At 38.9% G+C, this 27,003-nt stretch overlaps 1 protein-coding gene across 1 annotated transcript in view; it reads right to left on the bottom strand.

Annotated features, from left to right (window-relative positions):
* LOC105388960 overlaps positions 1-27,003 on the bottom strand; it is a 147,751-nt gene that overhangs the window by 94,601 nt on the left and 26,147 nt on the right. Inside the window, exon 2 of the mRNA XM_048629372.1 lies at positions 26,582-26,936. Coding sequence (XP_048485329.1) covers positions 26,582-26,889 — 308 coding nt within the window. The 5' untranslated portion in view covers positions 26,890-26,936. The remainder of the gene's footprint in view (positions 1-26,581; positions 26,937-27,003) is intronic.

Genomic DNA, 27,003 nt, shown 5'->3' with positions numbered 1-27,003 from the left:
AGAATTGCATGTATACAACTGGATGAATCCGATAGGATTAAGGATTTTCGAAGCTTGTGGGACTCAACGTAGAGGACAGCCTCTAAAATGGCCGTAGCTTCGCCTGTGAATACAGACGTTTCTGGGGGACACTTATAATTGAGAATTATATTGTATTTGGGAATCCAAACGGCCACTCCAACATTACCGTTTTCTGATAATTTAGAAGCATCAGTGAAGATAGTTAACCACGAATTCCAATGATTATGGATGATATTATTGAACGTTTTGTTAGCAGCCGGTGACTCTTTATCAACACCCAAGTTTTCGACAACCATAGGGCGAAATATTAGAGCCTCATATGGGGATGCAAAAATTGGATTGTGGTCGAACATTATGGTTGGGTTGTTTAGTTTTGAATAGCTAATAAGACTTTTAAGGAGACAAGGAAGATTTGATGAGGTTTCGGATTGATCCACTTGTGCAGATACTGAAAGACGTTTAAGAGTGTTAAGTTTGTAAATTAAAGGATGACTGTTGTACTGAATGAATCTATTAAAATATCTATCACAGAGGTACTGTCTACGTAAAGAAAGAGGTGGATCTACACATTCCACCTGAAGAGCATTGGTAGGGGTGGATTTCATTGCACCTAGTATGATGCGGAGGCATTTGTATTGAATTTTATCGAGTCTTGCCATAGCTGCCCTGTTGCATGGGTCTAAAATAAAACAGGCATAATCCAAGTGACTCCGTACGATGGCATTATATAAAAGCTTTTGCGAATATGGGTGGGAACCCCACCATACGCCAGATAATGATCTTAAAATGTTTATACTTTTTTCACATTTTTGGGCTATATAATTAAGGTGTGGGATACCAGTCAGTCGCGTGTCTAGGATAACTCCCAGGAATTTAACCTTATTATGGACTGGAATCTGATCCTCTCCAATAACTATATCAATGTCCGGGATTGACCTTTTCTTAGTGAAAACCACAGTTGAGGACTTGGACACTGATAGAGATAGGCCATGTTCTGATAACCAGTCCGCTAAGTACCTAAGAGCAAGGTTTAATCGCTCTGTAGATTCCGAGATGGAATCGCTGGAGTAATAAAGGGCTAAATCATCAGCATACTGAAGAATCTCACAGAAACAATCAACAGATTTTTCCAGTTCACAAGTATAGATACTGTAGAGGAGGGGGCTTAATACCGATCCCTGAGGAAGTCCTTTCCATATGGTTTTGGGGGAAATATTAGGGGAGTTAGGGCATTTAATAATGATGGCTCTTTCCATGAGTAGATTGCATACAAAACGTGTCAGCTTCGGCGGAATGCTCAGCTGGTGCATTTTCTGCCTGAGTATCGGAAGAAGGACGTTATCATATGCGGATGCTACATCCAGGAAAACACCGACTAAATATTCTTTTCTTTTAAATGCAATTTGAATATCGGTTACTAGGATAGATAGGCTATCCAGAGTACTCATGCCTTTTCGGAAGCCAAATTGAGATTTGGCTAAGACTCCTCTCGACTCGACGATCCACTCTAACCTGTTTTTCATCATGTGCTCCATGACTTTACACAATGCTGACGATAAGGCGATTGGGCGGCGAGAATTGGGGTCAGTAGGGTCCATTTGATTTGATTAGTAACGAATTGTAGTATGTGTCAATGTCAGTGTCAAACGTCAAAGTGCCAGTTTATCACAGAATATTATGTCTATCTGTAGCTCAGAATAATAATGATCTCGTGCAGGCTAAAATATTTGCAGAAATTTTACTACCTACAATGTCTTTGGTATTTTTATTGTGTTGTTTCTTTTTCTTTTTTTCTTTTTTTTTACACTGTTGTGCCCTGTTGCATAGGATAATAGTAGTTTTTTTTCTAAGCTCTCCTTACCATATGGCTGGCAGATGGAAATATATTTTTGTTTTTAGTTAACTTATTAGTTTGAATAGCATATTATAATATACATATATATTAGTTTTATTCATATATATATATATATATAAATATTAATATATAATATATATTTGTAATTATGTTAAACAGTGTCAGTAATAGTTGTGATCCAGATAGTTCAGAATTTAATTCTTGTTCCTCGTCCGATGATGAGTTAAACAGTAGTGTAAGCAGTTTCTTAAGCCTTCCTTCCTTACCTGAGGTCCTGGATAGTCATTTCAATGATGTCCAGAAAAATTTTAACGTTGTCCATATAAATGCTCAAAGTATTCCGTCTCACTTTTCAGATATGCTGGCTTCTTTTAATAACAAACACATTCATGCTATACTAATTTCCGAGTCATGGCTTAAACCGTGTCTCCCATCGTCTTCTTATGCATTACGCGGCTTTCATCTTATTCGCAACGACCGCACCGGTTCTCGTGGCGGTGGGGTTGCTATTTATCTCCGTTCTCAGATCCCATACTCTGTGTTGAGTACCTCACCTCAACCACCTCCTAGTGATGCAGGGGAACATCTCTTTATAGAAGTCATTCTTTCACACACCAAAGTTTTGCTTGGTGTGTATTACAGCCCCTCATCATCTGTTAATTTCTTCAATTCCTTCGATAAGCTTGTTGTTGATTTTACGCCTAATTATAAGCACAGTATTATAATGGGTGATTTCAACACTTGCCTTCTAAAAAATGACTCTCGCTCTGCTTGTCTTCAGTCTATTGTAAAAGCTAGCAACATGAATATTCTTCCCTCAAATTCTACCCATCATTTCCCTAACTGTCTCCCTTCACTTCTTGATCTCATCATAGTATCTTCCACCAATCATGTTGCTAAGCACGGTCAATGCGGGGCGGATGGTTTTTCATATCACGACCTCATCTTCCTCTCGTACAAAATTCGTCCCCCCAAGGCTAAGCCAAGAATTCTTCTTCAGCGTAATTTTGGTGGAATGGATATGGATAGTCTTCGAAGGGATGCTCAGAATATAGATTGGGATGTTGTTCTTGACGCAGGTGGCGTCGATGAACAAATATCTGCCTTCAACTCACTTCTGACCAATCTATATGACGTGCATGCCCCCGTTAGAGCAATCAAATTGAGGCACCTGCCAGCGCCATGGCTGACTGAGGATATTAAACACATTATCAATAAGAAAAACGCTGCCAAGTCAAAATATAAAGCTCAGCCTACCGACGGAAACAAACTCAAATTTGTAACTCTGCGAAATCACTGCAATAAGGTGTGTAGGGACGCACAACGACGCCATATCCATAAATCTGTTGAAAATGGCGATCCAGCCAAAGTATGGAATTTTTTAAAGTCATTAGGTGTTGGTAAGTCGCGCAACCACGTAGTCCCAAAAGACCTTAATCTAGATTCTCTAAACTCTCATTTCTCTTCTACTTCTGATTTAGACACTGCTACTAAAATCAAAACTCTTAACCATCTTTCCTCTATACCGACACCTGACTTCCCTTCATTTAACATTCGTCAATTCTCCGATTGTGATGTTAAGAAGAATATTCTAGCTATTACTTCCAACGCTGTTGGGAGTGATAACATAAGTCGGAATATGATAGTTCCCATAATTGATATTATCCTTCCCATCATTACCCACATCCTTAACAGCTCCATTAACTCTGGTACATTTCCCTCCCCCTGGAAAGAGGCGCAAATAATCCCTCTCCCAAAGAAACTAAATCCATCATCGTTTTCTGACTATAGACCCATTTCCATCCTCCCATTCCTCTCCAAAGTCCTTGAAAAACTTGTCCATTACCAGTTAAGTGGTTTCCTCATTCGTAACAACCTCATGAATCCCTTCCAGTCCGGTTTCCGCCCAGGCCACAGCACCGTCACTGCTCTAGTGAAAATCACTGACGACATTCGCTTGGGTATGGAAAATGGGAAGCTTACCATCCTATCCCTACTTGACTTCAGCAATGCTTTTAATACTGTCAATTTCGACTTATTGCTGGGAATACTTCGTTCTCTTAACATATCTCCGACGGTAATTGACTGGTTTCATAGTTACTTGCATGGGCGCCAGCAACGCATCCGTATTGATGATTCATATTCTAAATGGTGCTGCACCAATGCTGGCGTACCGCAAGGTGGCGTGCTATCCCCTCTCTTATTTGCTATCTTCATTAATAGTATCTCAGAAAATCTGTCTTCTTCCTACCACCTTTATGCAGATGATCTCCAGATCTACACACAGTCCGTTACTTCCGATCTACCACAAGCAATTGCAGCCACTAATAATGACTTAAACATCATATTAGATTGGAGCAGACGATATGGACTTAAAGTTAATCCTACAAAAACCCAATCCATTTTAATAGGCAGCTCTAGATTGTTGTGTAATGTTGATTATGCTCATCTACCCTCAATTATTTTTGATAATGTGCAGATTCCTTTTGGTAATGTGGTTAAAAACCTAGGTATCTTTATAGATAAGCACTTGTCTTGGGGACCGCAACTAGATTCAGTCAGCCGAAAAGTGTTTGGTTCAGCTTCCTCACTTAGGAGATTGCGTAACTTCCTTCCTACATCCACTAAGATTGCGCTTTCTCAATCTTTATTACTTCCGATTCTTGACTACGCCGATGCCAGCTATCTTGATCTTACCCAGGAGCAACTTAACAAGCTTGAGAGACTTCAAAATTTCTGTATACGGTTCATATTTGGTTTGAGGAAATATGACCATGTGTCCGAGTTCCGCTCAAAACTCAAGTGGCTCCCTATTCGCCTTCGACGGAATGCTCATATCTTGTCGATTTTGTACAACATACTGTTTAACCCAGCGTCGCCACCCTACTTAAAAGAGCGATTTCAGTTTCGGGATAGCTCGCACAACCGAACACTCCGGTCTGCCTACAATCTGAGGCTACAAGTGCCACCGCACAAGACTGACTTTTACAGCCACTCCTTCACTGTCAAAGCTGTGGTACTCTGGAACGCTCTTCCCGAGGAAGTACGACGAGCACCTTCTGTTGCCTCATTCAAAGATAGGGTCAGGTTGCACTATTTGAATTCACTGAACAGTTGATTATAAATATAAGTTGTTAGTATTTATTTATGTATTTATGTAAACGAGTTTATGTAATATATAATATGTAAGTTTATTATAGGTAAAGATATATATATATATACATTTTGTATTGTGTTGTTTTATTTATTTATATAGTATGTATGTACAGTTTAAGTAGTATACCTTGCACCTCTACTCCCATTAATTATGTTAAAATTGTCTCTTCCATCCAAAGGTTGTCTGGTAGAGATTGCTTTAAGCAATAAGGCCGCCTTTTTTGTACTATGTTATGTATATAAGTTGTGAATTGTAATGTGTTTTTAATGGTGCAAAATAAAGAGTATTCTATTCTATTCTATTCTACATGAAAGGGTTGGTAACTTTTATTGCAAATACTGATAAAAATCCACCTCCAAGTTACCTATAAGGTACCTACTTACATTGGATCTAATTTAGTGGCTAATACTATTATCGTATCTCCTGCGGATCTCTAATGCCACCAGATTTTGAATGCCGTAGGGAATTCTCAGGCCCCTGGCCCCAGCTGTGATACACCAAATAAAGAGGAATAACAAAATTAGGCTTTTAAGGATGAGTCGACTTTTTTCGTACAGAACAGGGTAATTAAAGACCCCGGGGGAATCAATATTGATGAAAGTTTTGAAGAACGATGTTGTGAATGTTGTGATAAACAACAACCAGGTACTTATTTGGATTTTTTTCTATATTTGTTGACTACAGTAAGGTCAAAATATACACATAATCACAATGTCACTTACACCTGTATCAGATGAATCAGGTCAGCTGTAAACAGACGGAGGTGACAAACTTAAAGAATGTAAGTACTACTTAAATATCTTACTAATTATATTATCAATTTTATTTTATAATTTTACTATTAATAAATATAAAATTCAAATGGCTCGGAAATATTTTACCTTTAATATACAGGCAGAGGTTTATTATATTATATTAGCAAAGACTTCAAAATACATTTATTATTTGGATTCATCTTATTTAAAATATAAGCTGCAACATTTTTCTCAGACAGTCGTTCGTAAGTCGCAATGTTACGTAAAAAATGCGGGTGTTATTCGGAGTGCCGTGTAGCCATGTTTTTATTTATCATCCCATGAATGTAATTTTTCAAAATACACATATACTGTATATTAGTCGACAAAATTTTAACTCTTACAACCGTTATCCGTAAAAAAACGTGGCTGAGAACTGATAGAATGTGCAAAATACTGAGTGTTCAAATATCGATCCTTTTTGTAGATTTTTATAATACATAATAATGCTCAATGCTCATTGACGATAGTGTCATCATTATGCTCATAGGTGGGATATCTAATCATAGGTATTTACTAATTTTGAAAAATATGTACTTACTTAACTAATAAATTATTGTTGTTTCCATATTATTAAACCTACATAACATTATGTACATGTACGTGTCGGTAAATCCATCTTAATGTTGCTCGTTCTCTCTGATTCATTTCCCTAAATTATCATCCTGACACACGGCGGGCGGTGTTGTTGAAAAGTTTCAGCTTCCTTCACTTGTTTTAGATATGGACATAGGAGTAATGTCATTAGACAAAGCTTTTCCGTACGAGCTTCGCATCGCTTTATAGGATTTCTCGTAAGAAATTAGACATCTTATTACACTCAGATATTATTATCTTATTTTATTTACTTACCCGAGCTTTATAGCTATTTATATTTTTACGAACATAATTTTAACGACTACGTGCCAACATTAGCAACATTATCACGAACCTCATTTAGGAAATCTTTTCTGAAATGAACATTTGCATAATTAAATTCGCTCCTACCTCCATGGATTACAATCAATGTTTTCCCTAGGGCGACATTGTCAAAGCAAATATTATGATTGTAACTCTTCCCTCCCCCTGTATCTCGCTGGCACAGTGTGTTTGTAATTATTCATCATGTATTTTGCTGTAACATCATATTATGAATACTATAGATTATTTACTGAAAATTACTGGAACCTATGTTAAGACATCTTGAAATTCTTGCTATTTTTCCATTTAAGATCCATTCCACCTAAGTGCAATTCTAAACGGCGAAATGAACACCAATACATACTGTATAACTATTACCTACATATTTGTGAAACATCCAAGGCTAGGTTTGGCACTAAGGATTGGTTTGGGAAAAGAAAATCATTTAGAATACCTCCTTATTGGTGTTGACGACCGAATGGCGTAGTGGTTAGTGACCTGACTACTGAGCCGATGGTCCCGGGTTCGATTCCCGGCTGGGGCAGATATTTGTTTAAAGACAGATATTTGTACTCGGGTCTTGGGTGTTGATATTTATATTTAGTATCTATCTATCTATGTATTTGTGTAGATATATCAGCTGTCCGACACCCATAACACAGGTTCTGCCTAGCTTGGGGTCGGATGGCCGTGTGTGAGATGTCCCCACATATTTATTTATTTACATATTTATTATTGTTCCCTGCAGGTACTTTAGTCAGTCAGGTTAATGAAGTGAGTGATTACCTGATTGCGATGGATGGGAATTAAAACGACTTGCAGCCAGATGTCATGTCCCAACTGATAAATGGGACTCGCAAGCACGTTCAAGTCTTTAGGTTGCCGCACACGGGCCACCGCCCACAGGCACAAACGCCGCCACGAGAAGCTTTTGTATGGGAACGATTTGAAGCGTGTGGCCGCCACCGGCGTCAACCGTGTGCGGCGAGTCCATATAAAATGTACGAAATTTACAGGAAATATGCCAGTGGCGGCATTTTGTGGTTTGTGGCCGGTGACCCGTGTGCGGGGAGCTTTAGGTTGCCTTTCCACCAGATATGTTTAAAATTCCACTATATGAGTGTCTCCGTAAGTCTCATATTTCTCTTACAAAATTTATAGTTTTACAACTCTAAAATTAGACTTTCTGCCTTCATGATCGACATCTTTGATGGGTGTGCTTGACATCTACTAATAATATTCATTGGTGATTTATTTCACATCATGACGGCATAGGTGCATAGCACTGCACCAACTACAAATAATGCACAACACGCGGCCATATCAACAACAGCGATCTCTTACAGACAACCTAGAGATAACATTAAACAATGAACAATATTAACGATGACTTTACAAATCATAATGTTTATTATATTCGAATAGCGCAAAGTAGCGCTACAATATATCGGTTTGGACTTATTGTTTGAGAGTAAGATTTTCAGTTATCAGTTAGGATTTAGTCCTCAGGGGTCTCATAATTGACCAGATGAGCGGCGTCGGTCACCCCACGACCCTTTTGTTTTACTTTCTTACTCTCTTTATGTTTACTACTTAAATAGGTAGTCGGTGAGTAGCCAGGCTTTACTACATCTTTACCATGCTCGCTTTGTATGTACTTAATCATAATCATCATCATCAACAAGGGTGGTGTGGGTATGTCGAAAATTGGTAGAAAAATTGTATGCAAAGAAACTTTGATTGAGTATGTATGTAGAAGGCCTAAAGAGCAGACTATGTGCAGGAACTGAAAAAACATAAATACAGAACACACATAGATGTCCTAAGGTTAGTTGAAGAAAGTGGCTGCAAACCCAAGGCGAAAAGCAAGAATAGAATGTAAGTGAATTTCGATTCTTTCTCACTCCGTCTCAAGGCGATAAATAATGAAGTTTTGTTTCTCCAGAGGAGCGCGTTCAATTAAATTATAGCCTTTTTGCTGACATTCCTCACTTCCGTCGTTTCGTACAGAAAAGTAATTTCCCCTCTTATCCCCCTCCACATGTCACGTCGCCGTAGAATAACCCTGTCAGGATGATCCTGTGTCACCAGGGGCTTCGTAATATCGCCGAGATGATAACAAATGTCCAGCTGGATAATGTGGATAATGTGTACATCAATCATAAAGAGTTATACATATTTAGGTGCTCGTGAATCCTGCTGTATGGTAAATTCTGTTAGCTCAACCTCTGGGTTCTTTTGTTTCATAAAAGCAACAGTTGTGTTGTATACCTCGTAAATTTTGGCCACTATGACTTTTTACGACTGCTTTCTAATTATGGGTGTTGCAAAAAGGTTATATGGCTAAGCCGAAAGGGGTGACTCAGGGGGTCGAGCTAAAATCACTGCCACAGTACACCGAAACTATAAAAATATAAGTAAGTCCTATACCCACTATACACTAATATTATTTTATGAAATAAACATATAACATTACGACTACGAGGCAAAACAATTCTTCAAGGAAAAAAACTTTTGTATTCTTCTCTGCAGTAAAATATAAACCAAATTAAATAAAACAAGATGGATAGCCGAGGTTGGTTAAAATAATATTTAACTTAATTTAAGCCGCTCTCGTCGAAAAATATAAAAAAGTCCCAATGTGACTCTTTAAAGTTATACTTAGGTACCTACGTTTGTTTCGTTCGTTGGAATTAAGGTAAGGATTCGACAAAGAAATAGTCTTCTTTAAGATTTAAGTTACTTTCCGTCTATTCTGACTTATCTTTCCACACTGTATTGTTATAGTTATACGATTGATTTATCTTTAGTGTTTCCGTAATACTACATATCTATATATCTATCTACATACTTATAGATAGATAAATAGATAATTCTTTATTGCACACAAACACAGAAATTACACGAGGAAATACACAACATAGATGGTACAATTGGCGGCCTTATTACTAAGAGTATTACTTATATATATTTTTCTGACATCAACAAAAAGTAAATCAGAAGCATTTTTTCCGAATTTGTTTTTAAAACATCCTAGCCTATTTTGTTCCAAAAAACTTTACTTCAACTGTATTTTTTCCTTATCCACCTGTTCAAATAATATGGCAACAGTTTTCAAACAGGAAGTTAATTTACAGGAAAAAGTCGAGTAAGTCCCAGACAGGACGGGAAGGGGTTAGATGGGGTGTTGCGGGGCGCGGGCGGGGGGTTACTGTGGCCATTCTCATTAGACTTATTTAATGTATACTTTATACATATTATGTAAATTTTACAGAAAAATTATGACATCGAGGAATGGTATAAGTACAATACCTAGGAAAAGTATGAAGTTTACCTACCTCTTATAGTTTGGAAGGGCAGGGTAGGAATTATTAGCACATTCAAATTTAAAATACACCTAGCGATTTCAGTTCATCATAATATGGTACTCTTACTAATTTAAAAGCTATCTTCATCTTTCACTGATTCCTTCATTCGTTCTCTCTCTGATCTAGCACTTCATTCTAAACCTACTCTATTATTTCATTCACTCCTAACCTTCTCACAGAAAATCTTAACTCAATTATTTAAGGGTCCAACCTCGGTCGGACCGGACACAAGGCGGGGGGTGTTTTGGGGCGGGACGGGGTTCGTACTAATGAATACAAACCACTTCTCGATATCGCCAGACTATCTCACCCATCTTTACTGAATGAAAACCCGAGAGCTAGATCGCATATAGGGTGGTAAGGTACTTTATTTAATTCCAACTTACTGCTTTCAATACGTAACTAGGAGCAATTTTACTTAGTAAATATGGACTTGAACTGATTGTAAGTATTTTTACATATAATTATGACATAATGATAAGTATAATGCAGATACTGCCAGATACATAAGTTATAAAAAAACAACTCATCCCCTTTACGAAAATGACATACACATTTCCTAAGGTAAAATAGTAATGTATATTTGGTATTACGTGATATATAATTTCGTGTAACATAATTTACAGATAAGCTTTTTAATCACTTAGAGCCAAGTAATTACTTCGTAGATATTCAATATTTATGCGTAGGAATAATTCACACAATAGTCACTATCTAATGGCGCGTGTCTGGACATTCGAAAGTGACTCATGTGATAAGCTTAATCGGCGCATTAAAAAAAACTAATCGGACTTAATTATTCTACGAATTTCCATAAGACGTAGAAAAATTGTTGTTGAGTTTAACGAGCTGGTGACCCCTTTCGTCTTTCTATCTATACCCCTTTTGAAACACCCTGTGTATACGTGTATACAGCTTTTGCACGCAGTAAGAACTATGCACAATACATATATATGCAGGTTTCAATACTCGAATCCCATTCAGCGGTAATGAATTTTATCAGCATACACGGCGGGTCACAGTGGGTTACTCTATACTGACGAAAATCGAACGAACGAGAGCTGTCGGACAATACAACAAGATAGAATCGGGGCTCGCCCAGCAGCGCTCCAAACTTCGTTTTTCGTCATATAGATTGACCCCCCAGTTCTAAAAATACCTAAGACGCTCTCAAGCCCTTCAGAATCCTATCCAAAGGATTGCGTTTTATGTTAATCCCACGAGAACATCTGTTGGCGATAATGGACGCCTTTGATATTGATCCGCCATTGAATATGGATCTCGATATTGTAATGCAAATACTGAACGTACCTTCATTGGCTAGGGGTGGTGTACAGCGGGGAACAGTTGGAAGATGTCTTTGATTGAAGAAGTATCTTTGATTTTCCTACAATGTGAAACAGTTGCATTTTCAGTTTTTTCAGGTAAGTAATAATTATTTGATACAAAATTGTCTGGTCAGTCGGCACATTTGCCTTTTAGATAAACATGTTTTTAGATTTCTTATTTTAACATTAAAAGTACCTCTCTTAATGGTATTTTGAAAAGATTTTTCCAAAGAAAATGCAAAGTTTCCATCCGTTACACCGCTGGTTTTTAAATAAATGAAAAAAACAAAGTTTTATCTTTGTTTAGGTTTTCTTGCCTTATGAGCCCTCCTAATTCCCACTTCTACCTATTTAATAGAAGATGTTTGTCAGCTTATTAATTATTACATCTCGTTGGTAAATTTGATAAATATACTGTTCCTCAAAGGCGAGGATTATAAAGCACCGCTTACGGTTTCCGAGTAATCGTAATATTGCCGAGGGTTCCTTTACTGCCTCTCCCATTGATTTTCAGTTTTTATTCCCGCGAAGCTGGCCTGAAAATAACACAGGACGTCTTGGGGGTAGTTAAGATATATCACACTATGCACCACTCATCGATTTACTTGTATAAGATATTACGTAGGCAGGTTTAACAAATGACACGCACAAAAAAAACAAAGGTTATATCGGATCCAAGTTTTATTGATAAACGGAGAAAATATGAACAATTCTACTCGTATAATTTAAATTACTCACTTAATTGTGACCCTCTGATTTTTGAGTTGTGCCTCTTTATTACCAAGGGAGCGAAAAACTACAAATACTTATATAGCGAAAAGATAACGTTGATAAAATTTCTAGCACTAGCACAGAATAATAACTAGTACCAGGCACTAGTATCTTTCAAGTTTCACTAACAAAGGGAAGTCGTAACCGGGACTCTCAGTGCAGCACTCAGCGTTTAACCACAGAACCATCCAGTCGCCTCACTAAAATATCAATCCAAAAGAAATAGTACCATTGCATTCCTACTTTTCCGTAATATTTTAATAATCTCCAAGATTATTATAGACGACCAATTTAACAAGCATTGATAATCTCTTCGTAATCCATTAAATCTGAAGATACTTCATCGATATAGGTAGGTAGGGATATTATAGGCACCTGTCTAGCTCATCGTTGTGAGGAGTAGGATTATTCAACGATGACAACGATAGGCTTCTCAGACGTTGAAAAGGAGAGCCAAAAAATTCTGTCCAGCTGTCTTTGTCTTATCCAGCCTTTACCGGCAACCTGTAAAAGGTCCAGAGGACAGGAGGAGGCTATTTTTGCCTGTTCATGGTGTCAATGTTATTATACAATAAACAAAATATAATTATGCAACATAAATTTATCCATACTGCTACTAGCATGATTCATCCCTACCCTAATCACAGGTCCCAAGCTCTCAGCGAAGAACTGAACCGCTTTTAGAAACAAATAAACTAGCAACTTAGAAACCCTTGCTCAATTGAGTTGACAATAATCCGACAAGGCTGACATGATCCAGATCGTAAAATAAAGATGGAACAGATTCCAGAATAGGTTGTGCAAGAAATAGGCAGGGCCGGACTCGGTAACCGTAGTGCTCATGTGATCAATATTTAAGTTTCGTATTTTCCACTCCGTAAAGTTTTGTTTTCTTTTTCTACAAAATTTTGAAATTAATTACCTAATTAATTTTGAAAAAATAAGCTTCTTCGCTGAACGATTTTGTACCTTTTCAAATATAAGTACATACATTTATTCTCACGACTATAATCGAATCTCTCCTTAACCCCAATAAATATCAATTTACCTATTGATATTTATAGGGATTTCAAAGTCACCCATATCAAACACGCTAGCAAAAACTGCAGTGTCTGCTAAAAATATTTTATATCATAAATTAATAGTACCGACCTAATAACGTATGCGTATCCTGAATACGTCCACAATGAAACACATTCCCTAAACTAAGGGTATCTTTGTGAAACTGTCAGTCTGTCTCGAGTTGAAAGCGACGTCCAATAATTTTCTCGTGACAATCAGAGGGATCGGGCATATTGGATGTTCTTGGATGAATGTGTCCATGCAATCAGATTATAGGAAAACCCATTTCACATTACTACTATTATTAGGTGAAATAACTGTGATGAGTTCTTTCTCCAGATAGATGAGGAATAATAAGTACTTACATACAAGTTGGTATTTGTGAGTAAATACAAAACTTTTCGCGTAGAATTTCCTAGATGTGGGAGGGCGTGTGGTGGTCATCATCACGACCCATTACGTCCCCACTGCTGGGGCACGGGTCTCCTTCCAATGAAGGAAGGGTTTAGGCCTAGTCCACCACGCTGGCCAAGTGCGGGTTGGTGGACCCCAACACAAGCAAGCTTGTGCTGAGAGAGTTGTCGGGTAAGTGGGCAACCCGACTGTCAGATGTTTTCAAGCCGCCCGAAGGCCTCTGACTAGGCTTAACAACTGCTGCCGAAGCAGCAACCGGGACCCACGGCTTAACGTGCCGTCCGAAGCACGGAAGCGTCCAGAAAAGCACCACTTGAAATTGGTCACCCATCCAATGGCTGACCGTGTCAGTTGTTGCTTTACCAAACCGTGTCAGTTGTTGTTTTTTTTGCTTTTTTTTTCAAGTCGTCAGCTGACCGCGGAGCGAGCGCGAGCGAGCGATTGTTTTGTTGTCAATGGAGGTTATTGAACTTCGGCGTAATAATGTCAACCTCAGTGTTAAAGTGCAAAAGTTGCAATATTGTGATCAACGAAGTGCTTGCTTTTATACAAAATAAGATCCAGGTCATGGATGATGTAAGCTTGTTATCATTGTGTGCTACATCTTTTAAGGAGGATGATATTATCGAGGCTAAAAGTCTTCTGTACGAAGCCGTGTCAAGAAAAAAGATAGTTCGAAAGGGTGAGCAGAAGATAAATCGAGACCTGAGTGATATTATATCCTTGTTAAGAGAGTTAGACCCCGATGTTTTGCCGATTTTTGTTGCTCGGGAGCTGCATAAATTACCCCCAGTAACGTTTGACCATATAGATGTCACACGTCTTCTAAAGGACATAATTATCATCCAGAAAGAACTGAAGGAAATCCAAGAAAACTATATTTCTGATAATCAGTATGCCACGGTAGAAGAATTACGGCAGTTAAAATTTGAAGTTGATAAGCTGCGGAGAAGTCAGACGAGTGAAACCCACTCCTATGTCAATAAGAATAGAGGTGCTTATTGCCTACAAAACAGTATTGAATGTGATAGCGGGCCGATGGGCTTTCTGTCGGGTACCGGTAAACTGTCAGCTGATGATGACGTCACCGCTGCTGATGAATCAACGACGGAGGAGTGTGAGCGCATGCTGTCTCGCTCTACCACGCATGCCACCGCTAATATGAGCCGTACCTCGGTTGATGAGCACCAAGTGGTCCAATTGCCTACACGCACACATCTAGAAGCAACGCACGTCGCTGTCGCTGCTATCCCTGCAGTCTCGGTACCACAGGTAGAACCTGTTTGTACGTCACAAGGTGCGACAACCGTGCGTTCGAAGTCGTTTGCCGACATGGTACGTGAAGATGGTACTTGGAAGCAAAATCCTAAGGACGAAGAGTGGCAGACGGTGCAGAGGAAAAAGATGAGAAACCGGTTTGCTGGATGCGCCGGCAGGGCCGTAACTCAGCCGAACGACAAATTTAGAGCAGCGGAAACAAACGTACCGTTGTTTGTATATAACGTAAATAAAGATGTTAGTGACAACGATGTTATTGATTTCATTTATAGTAAAACCCAAGTAAAAGTTACACTGGAAAGGATTAAAACAAAAACGCCTAAAAACTATGGGTCATTTAAGATTTTTGTACCTAAACACAAAATTCCGCTGTTCTTGGAATCTACCTTTTGGCCTGAAGGAGTATATTTCAGACGATTTTTCAGGCTAAAGCACTCATCGGATCGTTTCAGTAGCAGCAGCGAGACGATTACTGGAAAATAGCGAACCCAAGTATGACAGTAAACGAAAATAACACAAGTAAATTTGTTAGTTATAACTGTAAATCAGTAAAGCGATCAGCTGATTGTGTTCGTGAGCTGTGTAAGTCGGCTGATATTATTGCGCTACAGGAAACATGGCTAATGGAGCACGATCTGCAGTTTCTTGGGACTATGGATGGTGAATTTGGATTTACTGGGACCTCAGCAGTGGACTCGTCCACTATACTAAGGGGGAGACCTCACGGTGGGGTCGCTATCCTGTGGCGGAAGAGCATTTTTCAGTGCGTTTCGATTGTGCAGTGTAACAGTGTGCGGCTCGCGGCCATAAAAGTTAAGTTGGGTGCGCGTTCCTTTCTTATCGTGTCGGTATACATGCCTACGGACTCTGCCAGTAATCTAGTCGAGTTTACGGAATGCCTAAGTGAGATTAACGCAATTATCGAAAACTGTGATGTGGATTCAGTATTTATAATGGGAGATTATAACGCCCACCCCGGTGAGTTGTTTTCTAATGAAATGTTAAACTTTTGTGCTGATCAAAACTGGTTTTGTGCGGACTTTGAATTGCTGCCGCCCGATACCTACACCTTTGTTAGTGACGCTCACGGGTGTAGACGGTGGCTGGACCATTGCTTAGTCACGAGCGCAGCTAAACAATCAATAATAAGTGCCAAAGTTTATTATGACGTTTTCTGGTCAGACCATTTCCCATTAGAGATTACGTGCAATATAGACATTATAAAGCCTAGGTTAGAAAATTGTGATACTATTATTACTAATAAAAATAAGGCTATTTGGGGGGAGAGGGGTCAACTTCAAATAGATAGATATAGGGAACTGTGTAACCAAAAGCTGAGAGAAATTGACTTACCAGTTGAACTAAATCAATGCTGTGATTTTATGTGTGATAATACACAACATAATAGTGTTATAGATAATCTATACAATAAGATTGTAACAATTTTATCGGAGGCAGCTATTTCTACCGGCAGCGTACGGTCTGTTAGAAAACGAAAATACGTTACCGGCTGGAATAGGTATGTCCAAGAGTCTCACAGGGAGGCCCGACTAAGTTTCCAGTTGTGGCTAATAAATGGCAAACCAACTCGTGGACCATGCTATGATCAAATGAATAAAGATAGGAAACTTTTTAAGGCTAAACTTAGGTGGTGCCAAGATAATGAGACGCAAATAAAAATGGACATAATTGCGTCTCATCATAAGAATAAGAACTTTAGTCAGTTTTGGAAAGAAACTAAGAAGCTAAGCCCAAGGGCGGGCCTCCCTGTGAGTGTGGAGGGGGTAAGTGAGACCACAGAGATTGCTAATCTCTTCATGGAGCATTTTAAGGTGAAGTCATCGAGGGGGCAGGGGGACACGCTGCGGATGCCCACTGCTGACTCCGTCATCGCCCCCGTCACAGTCAATGCCAAGGAAGTTCGCAATATTATAGTGCGAATGACAAGAGGTAAATCGCCGGGGCATGATGGACTTAGCATTGAGCATTTGCTGTATGCTGGGGTTCACCTACCAAGAGTCCTGGCTTTGCTGTACAGTCTCTGTATTAGGCATTCCTATCTACCTGAGGGTCTAATGAAAACAATTGTTGTTCCGATCATCAAAGATAAAAGAGGAGACCCGTCAGATAAAAACAATTATAGGCCGATATCGCTGGCAACCATCATGGCTAAGGTGCTGGATAGTGTGCTTGACAGCCATTTAGGTAAACATATGTGTCTGCACGATGGACAGTTTGGGTTTAGACCTGGGCTGTCCACTGAATCTGCCATACTCTGTCTAAAGCACACTGCCCAGTACTATGTGGATAGGGGAACTCCGGTATATGCGTGTTTCCTGGACCTCTCGAAAGCATTTGACCTTGTGTCTTATGACCTCCTCTGGGACAAACTGTCTGGTGAGACCAATCTTCCCTCTGAGCTTGTGGCAATCCTGGGGTATTGGTATAGGCATCAACAGAATAATGTTAGATGGGCAGGCTCTCTCTCGGACACGTATGGGTTGGACTGCGGGGTGAGGCAGGGGGGGTTGACCTCGCCTAAGCTTTTCAACCTGTATGTCAACCGTCTGGTCGGGGAGCTCAGCAGCGCCGGTGTTGGCTGCTCTATTGATGGAAAGTTTGTTAACAACATTAGTTATGCTGACGATATGGTGCTGCTGAGTCCCTCGATCAGTGCTCTAAGAAAACTCATCGGCATCTGTGAGTCCTACGCCGTGGCGCATGGGCTCAGGTATAACGTTAAGAAGAGTGAGTTGCTGGTATTCAAGGCAGGGCGACACTCCTGCAATAATATTCCACCAGTAACTCTCTGTGGTGCTCCTCTTAACAGAGTTAATAAATTTAAATACCTGGGTCATTGGGTCACGGAGGACCTCACGGATGACCTTGACATTGAGAGGGAACGCAGAGCGCTGGCGGCCCGATGTAACATGCTGGCTCGCAGGTTTGCACGCTGCTCCAAAGAAGTAAGGGTGTCGCTTTTTAAGGCTTATTGCCAAACCTTCTACACATGCAGCCTGTGGGTCAAGTATACGCAGAAGGCCTACAGTGCTCTGCGCGTCCAATATAACAATGCCTTCAGGGTTCTACTGGGGCTGCCTCGGTACTGCAGTGCGTCAGGGATGTTTGCAGATGCACGCACTGACGGGTTCCACGCAATAATGCGAAAGAGAGCGGCTTCCCTGATGCGCAGGATCCGGGGCAGCGCCTGTCGAACCCTGAAGGTAATTAGTGAGAGGGTCGATGGCCCTGTTTTATGTCACTGGGTAAAAATCCATAGCCCTAAAAATCCAAAAGTTTTTTGTAAATAAGTATTTATAATACTTGTTTGCAAGGAGCATTTGTATTAAATAAATATGTATTTAATAATATTATTTTTTAAAATTTTATAATGTAATAATAATATTATTGTTTTTAATTTAATAATGTAATAATGTTATTCTTTTTAATTTAATAATGTAACTAACCTAGATAATAAGCCAAATTGTTACTAACACAACTATGGACTTTTGTCTGAAATAAATATTATTCTATTCTATTCTATTCTTTACCTCAGCGATCAGTTACGATCACTGAGGCCCGCTCGACTACGGACGCTTCGTGTGGTGGTATAGTGTCCTTATACAGTCACTTGAATAGTGACCCCCTTTTGTTCTTTGCCGAAATAATGCCTAACAGTTACAATTTCATATTAACCATGCACCTAATTAATCGAGTAGCAGTTTTGCAATTTATACACAGCTTATCGCGACAAGGTTTGATTTTCGGATTCTAATTGTATTGAATTAGACACTAATTACTACGTAAATGTTACCTCTTTTTGACTTCACGATAGGCCCCCTGAAATGTGACCGTGTGTATCTCTTGTGTAAAGGTTTTATCTTTGGTTCTTACCAGATATAATTTGATGTTTCTGTTTTAGGTGTACCTACCTGCTATACTATTGAAGGTGATAAGATAATAGAGCCAGTTCAAAGACGTTCTTCAGAAGATGTTAGTGGTTTTCCTCAGCGTCCCTGACCTTTGATTTATCAATTTTCTTCCTACTACGTCGGCGTCCGCGGAGATTTATGTTAACTCAATAGAATTTCTATCAAAGTCCCCGCTAGTTTCCCGCAAGCTGGCTACAGAGGTATATAAACTAAACAGAGACAAATCAAACATGGATTGTTCGGAACATATCGGCGCCGGCTTTCACAGTTCCGGCTGGACTAGGGTTGCCAAAAAATAGTTTTTAAATATTTATTTATAGATAGATAGATAGATAGAATACACTTTATTTGTACACCAAAACAGAATAATAAAATTAACAAAATGTAACTTAATTAGGGTACAAAAGGCGGTCTTATCACTAAAAGCGATCTCTGCCAGACAACCTTTGGATTTATCTGCAAAATTGGTCTGCTTCTTCTTCTTAAAGTGCCGGTGACATGCACTATAGCTGGCCAATGGTTTGTCACCGTATAGTGAAAGGATTTGAAAAGTCAGATAATTTGTGAGTCGCTGACTCCACAAAGTGCACTGAACATACATACCTATATATTTCCATATAAAAAGGTAGGTATCGTCACCTTAAATCGTAAACCGCCCAACTCCGCGCGAGCAAATTTTACAGGAGGCAAAAAAAACTGTTTATTTTGTACTTCTACTTAGGATACCCCCTAATGTTTTTTTGTTACTAGACTAAAAATGTGGTTGCGGAATCAACAGCGGTATCAAAAATTTGCTATTTTTATCGCTTTATACATAAAATGGACTTACGATCTTTTCCCAATCTCTATGTGAATACAATTATTGGAGATACGTGTTTTGTCCTGGAAATACGAGTTTTTCGGACTACGATTATGCATCTATTTTTCTCTTTGATGGACTTACGCTGTTCAAATATAGATAAATCTCCCTACCTTTTCCTATTACTTCGAATTTAGAGTACCTATTATTGATGTAATAAAATGATTATATGTATAATCAGCCATCATCTTTATGAGCAGTAGAAAACATAAATCAGTACTAGGCAGACTGCGTCCATGCTCCCGCCGTCGCCGTTGAAACCCTGGTGGTAACCTGGTGGTGGTACGCTGTGATCATCATCTGACGAGCAAGAAGTGACGGATTGAGAGTTGGAACGGGGCGCAAAAGACTGTTTTTAGCCCCGATGGCACACCAGACCGTGTGTGGGTGCTGGCGCTCAGAGCTGGTTTGTACAGACAGTTTATCTGTCTGTTGAACCGCAGCATGAGTGTCAATGAGGTCTCCACTGACTGGAAAGAGGCCACGTTAAAGCTCCTGAAGAAAGAAAGCAGTCCTGCAGATTCTTCTTCTGTGTACTGACCGACCCATCCGACTGCTGTAAGAGGCTGACAAGCTCTTTAATTTAGTGATACCCCAAACTGAACGGTCTTGACTTTTTGGATTGTCAGTTTGGCTTATTAAATGCACAATCGATAGCGGATACAATACAATATGTATAAGTAGAAGTACTTCTACGTTCGTTCACTGTCGGAGCAGGATGTGAACCGCGGGGAGAGTTGCGCTGGGTGTTAGTTTAGACATGGTGTACGCGTTCAACTCTATACCTTGGGGAACCTTTAGGGCCACTTTTGAATACCATCTATTGCCTTCCTTCCTTCAGCAAATAGTCAGAGGTTCAACTGGAACATTAAGTACCCGATCAGAGAGGGTTTATTTTCGCAGAAGGAGGTCAGTTGCGGAGTTTCACAGAGGTCGGTCTTGGACACCTCTGCAATGGAACTGGGCATACAACACTGTCCTGCAAATCAAGCTCGCAAATGGCATCAGCAGAATGCATTGTGCTAAAGTGTCCTTCGAGAATGACCAAAGACGAAAGTGGTCTTGTTTGGCATAATCCACCGCCTAGGCCTTAAAACTGCGCCCCTCCTGACACCCTACAAATTCCTAATAAGCAGGGAGCCAGCAGATCTGTCGGTGCGGGTGATGTTCATATTGGTATAGAACGGCACATGTATGTGCTACTTCAACCTCGTCGTAGATAGTTGCTGGTCATTCGAGGATCCTTTCAGGATGTTAGTTCCCCGGGATCAAAAAGTAGCTGGTGCTCTGTATGACATGCAGTGCGCGGGCTACTTTCAAATCTGGGGGTCCTCGCAAATGAATCCATCGCCTCTATACGGGTGTCGTGCAATCTATTGACTTCCAAGGAGCACCTGTCTTGTCAAGTCGAAGACAATGACTGTTATGGGACTGGTTGGAGGAACCAAGGATTCGTCAGCAACGGGTTGCAGCAGCCGTTCTGCCTTGTTTGCCTACATTAGTATGTAGTTAAGTGCTGACTCTAACCAAAATATACAAAATAATTTGTTTGTGATATACGCGTAACTTTTAATTTAAAAACATAATATTGCTAAAAAACAGCAAAATTTAACTATAAATTGATCAATAAGAATGTTAATTACTATAATGTATTTATGTAGTAATAAAAACAAAGTCAAAAACATAGTTTTATTGCAAAAACGTACGTTCACTCCCACCTACATCGCTCGTTGTATGGTAGTAGGAGGAGTTACAAAATTTAATTTGCTTAGAGCTCAATTTTTTTATCGATTTACGAGTAATACGAAAACATGCGCCTTGAAAAAACGCTTCTAATGATACCAAAGAGTCATTTTCGGCAAAAAGTGGAGTTAGGCGGTTTACGATTTAAGGTGACGTTATACATTTGATAAGTCACTCGGGCAATCTCCATTCGTGTAGCCTATTGGTCTGCTGAAAGGCTTGCATGTCTACCTGTTTACTCTTATCTGACCACGTTAGTATATTGCCTTAGTTTTCCTTTACCTTGGTGAAAAAGGTAAAGGACAGCGGATGAGTAGCCACAAATAGTTCTCTGCCAATGAGTTCAATGCTCCATATTGCTCTGCTCTTCCAAGTTAGTGTGTAGGTAAGCTATTTCAAGTTAAGGAATAACTAACATATTAGTTATAACATTTATTTTTATTTATTTAATAACTTAAAACCTATCATTACAGCTACTCCAATGCGATAGGCAACATATGTATTTGGCCGTTGGCAGCCCTAGGCACTGCAATGGCAATCCATATTTTATGAGACTATCTTGGAACCCATATTGACTTGCCTGATGATAAACTTATGAATTTTTTTGATAAACTTATGAAACTTTGAAATTAACATAAGTACTTATGAGGTTGTTGCAAAAGTGGTACAGTAAGCCGAAAAGGGGTGACTCAGGGGGTCATCCTGAACAACCTTTGTTATACGATTTTCGGAAGAATGTACACAAAACTGCGATGAGACGGCGCAGTTTTGTGTACAAGCCGTATGTAATATAATAAGTACCTATATTATGAGTTTTCCTTCCTTAAATATTTTTTTTTATTTTAACGACAGATTCCTCAGTCGTAAGTACCTATAGATACATAATACTCGAATACTCATAATCATACAATGGTGGTGACTGGTGAAAATGACTAATGATATGAATAGACTATTTATTATGAACGATTGATGACGGAATGATTGTTCTCTGATGTATTGTGTACTTTTACAAACGCATTGTCTTTCTTTTATTTACTTAATATATAAATCGTTACAATGTAAATAGCAGGTATTGATCATGAATAAGCAGGTTTGTGTAACTCAAAAATCGATATAACGATCGATATAAGCAGTTTTGTACTACTCATCCAAAATTCAAAATGTATGAGACACAGTTTCTTTTACGAACATTGCTCAATATGTCTGGTACTTACATATTAAGTATCGCACTGATAAAATCGAACCGTGTATTTCACAGAAGTGTAGCCTCGGTAATAAATAAGCTAGAGTAACATGATCAATATCCAATAAACAAGCGATCTCGATGTGGAAAGTTTTGGCAGCCGAAGCTACTTGTTGGACAGATAAAGCAACAAACCCACAAGTTTCGACAAACTTCACGAGGCCGTTATTCTATTAAATAAGAACATTATATAAGAGTAATGAATAACTATTCCAGTCAGACTTGAGAAAGAATACTAATTAGTTATTAAGTACGTTAAAGATGAACCGAGTGATCAGAATCTATTAATTACAGAGTACTTAATGAATTAGTACCAAATTAATCGTAAATAAAGAAATGTATACCTATATGTAAAGTCTTGAACATAGTATAATGATCCGTGGTCGCAAAATAAAATCGCGAAAAAAAGTCATTTTCCATAGTAAAAAGTCACGTGACCAACAAAGTTTCTATTTGGTTTCTATGGAAAATTATTTTCATTTTCGCGAATTTTGACATTCTGATTTCATTTTGCAATGTACTTTACAAAGTATAGCTTCTAACTAATAGTTAAATCCTTAAGTAAGTATGATATCCATAAATATCTTCACAAAAAAGTCGGAACGATTCATCTGTTACGAATGTTACACAACAGCCTATTCCTCACTGTGCCATACAAATTGTACCCACTCAATTTTACGCAACCCGATAGAAACGCACTCCGTAAATGTAAACACGCAGCGCCGCCGCCGCCGCCGCCGCCGGTCGCTCGAACGTTCACGGGGATCGTTATAAATCAAAATGGCGGCAGCAGAAGTGTGCACATGATATGCCTACATGTCCATTGTGTTTCAGGAGCGGTTTATTTGGGGCTATTAAATGTTGCGTGTAAAGTGCGGTTTTAAATGAAGTGCTACGTTTTACAGCCAAATATTGAATAAGTATAACAAATATTATTTTGCAATGCAAACATTGTCTTTATGGATATATATTTCTGATGGTCATTATGTTTGTAACATGACACTTCTACATTTTATACATACTTAACTAGAAAGCTTTGAAAATTTGATAGAAGTTGCTTAAATTAAGAAAAGAGAACATTAATTTATACATAAAGTACTTAAGTCAAACCATATTAAATTGTGTGATGTAACTTTAAATATGTTTTAATATACTTAAGTTGTTTTCTTGAATAAAGATTAAAGTATTCTATTCTTTTCTAAAAAAATAAAATTGTAACTTCCGCTTTAATAACATTCTTCTATCAGTTTTTCTCGCATCGTCCCGCAACAATGGAGCCTACCTACTGAAGATAGATGCGGGTCTGACTCACGACTGAAAGATAGTGAAACGATATCAAATGTTTTTTTTATTAACATTCACTCACGAATTCCTCCACTTGAAGAAGCGAAGGTAATGCCTACATGAAATATAGTTTCACTTCGTTGTGACGAATGAACAGTCGTTTCTGTATCTTTCATGCACATAAATCATATGAGAGGGTTTATAGATAGGACTTGTAACTTGAAAGGAGCACCGGTTTTCTTGAAATCACCGGTTTCAAGTAAGTATATTTAATCAAGTACTTAGCATTTTAGCAATTATGTCATTTTCAAACCTTTTAATGTTTCAGTGAAATTCTTGAAATAGGAAAAGTTATACCGCCCTCGCTGTCTGGATGTTTTGAACAAGTAGGTAAGTACTTTAACTTATGAAATAGATATGTAGTTAAGTAAGTACCAATACTGAAAGAAAGAAAGAATGAACATTCATTTAAGTATTTGCCAAAAAAACATGCAATAAAATTAAAAAGTGTATAGAATGATAAAAATGCAAAATGGAACAATCTCAGCATCTGCTGTAAGTTGTGGCCAACGTTACAGTGCTGGTTTTCAGATTGTCCCATCTGACATCGGATAAAACTAAACATACTGGAAGACTAGCTAAGCGTAACACTTTTATCTTGTTCTGAGTGAAAATTGTGTGCTGTCTGGAAGAGAGACGTTCGGAGTGGTATCCAGTATCCACTCACAGTACAATATAGGTAGGTTATGACAAATTATTATTCACTTGGGTAGTTAATATTAAAAAACGTAGTCAGTACCTACAAGCCTACGACAGACAATTAAAAATTAAGGTTTTTCTAAAAACATAGTAAATTAAAGATTTCATTGACATTGTCTGTAGACTATCACCTATCACATTCCCGATTTACTGACTGCATTACATTTGCTAATAGAAAGTTATACTATCCCGATCCGACTACAAAACCATACTGAAATATTATTAAGTATTAGATTTTCCCTAAAATCCTGACAAACAAAAGGGCGTAAAATCTTCTTCCAATAACCATTAAATAAAGATATTATGAACTGTAGCCAGCCGAGCTGAGGCGATCCGTTCGATTCTCTCACAAAATAATCTGAAGGGCTTCTGGCAGAGCGAGACAAAAACATACACCTGCACGTGTGTGACAGAGACAGAAGTACGTACATAATGACACCATGGGCATCTTTCTTGTCCAATTACTGATCGTCTTTGAAGCGTATCATTCACAGTTTGTTAGGCAATGTCGAGAGGTTGCTGAGTGCCGCTTATCCGTAGTTCGACTTTGCCTCCACTGGCTTTCAGTTTCAGCAAGTTAATTACTACACCACGGCTTACGTAGATTCTTTCCTTGTTACGGATACTCATGCACTTGAATGCGATAGATCCGAGTTGATGTTAGACTAATCTTTACCCAGTTATAATGGATGCAAAATGGTTAAAATCTAGATGATGATAAAGGGCGTGAGTGGATGTAACACAGGCATGTCACTCAATGTTTTTCGTAGATGTTGGTTTCTTTCTGACTTTGTTAAATTACTTACATACTTAATTTTAATTTAACAGTGTTGCAAACCCACATCCATATCGCAAACCGCAAGAAGCAAGTGTTGCCAGCAACAAGAACGTGGCGCCATTAATTTTAAAGCAAGCGCACGTGTCGCCGCCATTTTGCGGAAATTAACAAAATCGCTTCCGCTCTAATGTTGCCACATTAGCTGGAATAGCGTGGATGCAGGGTATTAGCGTAACGCGGCTAAACTATCTGGTAAAATATATCGTTTATGTAGTTTCAAAAGATAGCTAAGTGTATAAGATAAGATAAGTTTGTTGTAATTAAATAGTAATTTTTCGTTATGTTAAAAATTTCCTAGGTAGGTTTAATGCGATGATTACACATCATAAGGTACTGTAACTTCACACTATAAATCCGCACAAGATACAATTAATAAATTTTCATCTTAAACCTGATGACAGCTGGCCAAAACCCTTTTCAATCTAAACTCTCGAAATGTTTAACCTGAATAGAGATAGATCCTAAGTTTCTGCATTTCATTAACAATTAGAAACTATGCCTGAAAGGATAGTTTAATAACGATCTAGTAGTATGGATACTCATAGAGGTACTTACTGCGTTGAATATTAGGTTCCCTATTTATGGGATAAAAAAATTCAGACAAGATAAAATTTCATCCCGCGCAATATTGTATAAAGCCGCATGAACGCAAAAGCCAGTCTTAATCATCATCATAATATATGAAAATCGCATAAATCCTTCACAATATAAAGCTCATTTTCCGTCACAGAGTAGAGGCCGCTCTACAGCTAAAACCAGCCATTTTATGCCGCCCTCAATATGTGAATTAAACATTATTTGAAACTGTCTACATTCTATGAATTCTGATTTTGCTAATTACTAGTTGCTACGGCATTGAGTAAGTAATTAATATTTAAATAAGTGGTGACCTTTGTACCTATAATTAAAAAAATATTTTTTTACAACCATAATTCTCATCACATGCTAAAAAAGGGAAAACTCAATCAAACTCACTTGCAATAATACAGGCGGCCATCCCTCCCCGTGTGGACCGTCCAGCCATCCTTCAGCTCACCCTGTAGCAGCTCCAGGGCCACCTCATCCTGCATCTGTCTCCGAGGACTCTCCGAGAGTTTGGGACTCCCGAACCTGGGACTTCCTCTCCCGAACCGCGGGCTGTTGGAGCTCGAAGCCCCATCGCTGGTGACAGGGCTCCCTGTCAGGCGGGAGCTGATGCTGGGGCTCGGCCGCGGGCTCGGGTGGGGCTTGGGGCTGGCCGTGCCACTGGGTCCAGGCGACATGGATGCCTGTTGCAGCAGCATGGCTTGGTCGGCTCATTGCACCATCGCTGGTTGGTTCGCGCTGCAACCTGCAAACAATGAAAGGTGAATGTGAAAAAATCATTTTGATGGAGCCAATTCTAGAATATTCAATGA

This window comes from Plutella xylostella, chromosome 23 (genome assembly GCF_932276165.1).
Source record: "Plutella xylostella chromosome 23, ilPluXylo3.1, whole genome shotgun sequence".
NCBI lineage: Eukaryota > Metazoa > Arthropoda > Insecta > Lepidoptera > Plutellidae > Plutella > Plutella xylostella.
The sequence above is the reverse complement of the archived record's forward strand: the minus strand, read 5'-3'. Positions and strand labels throughout refer to the sequence as shown.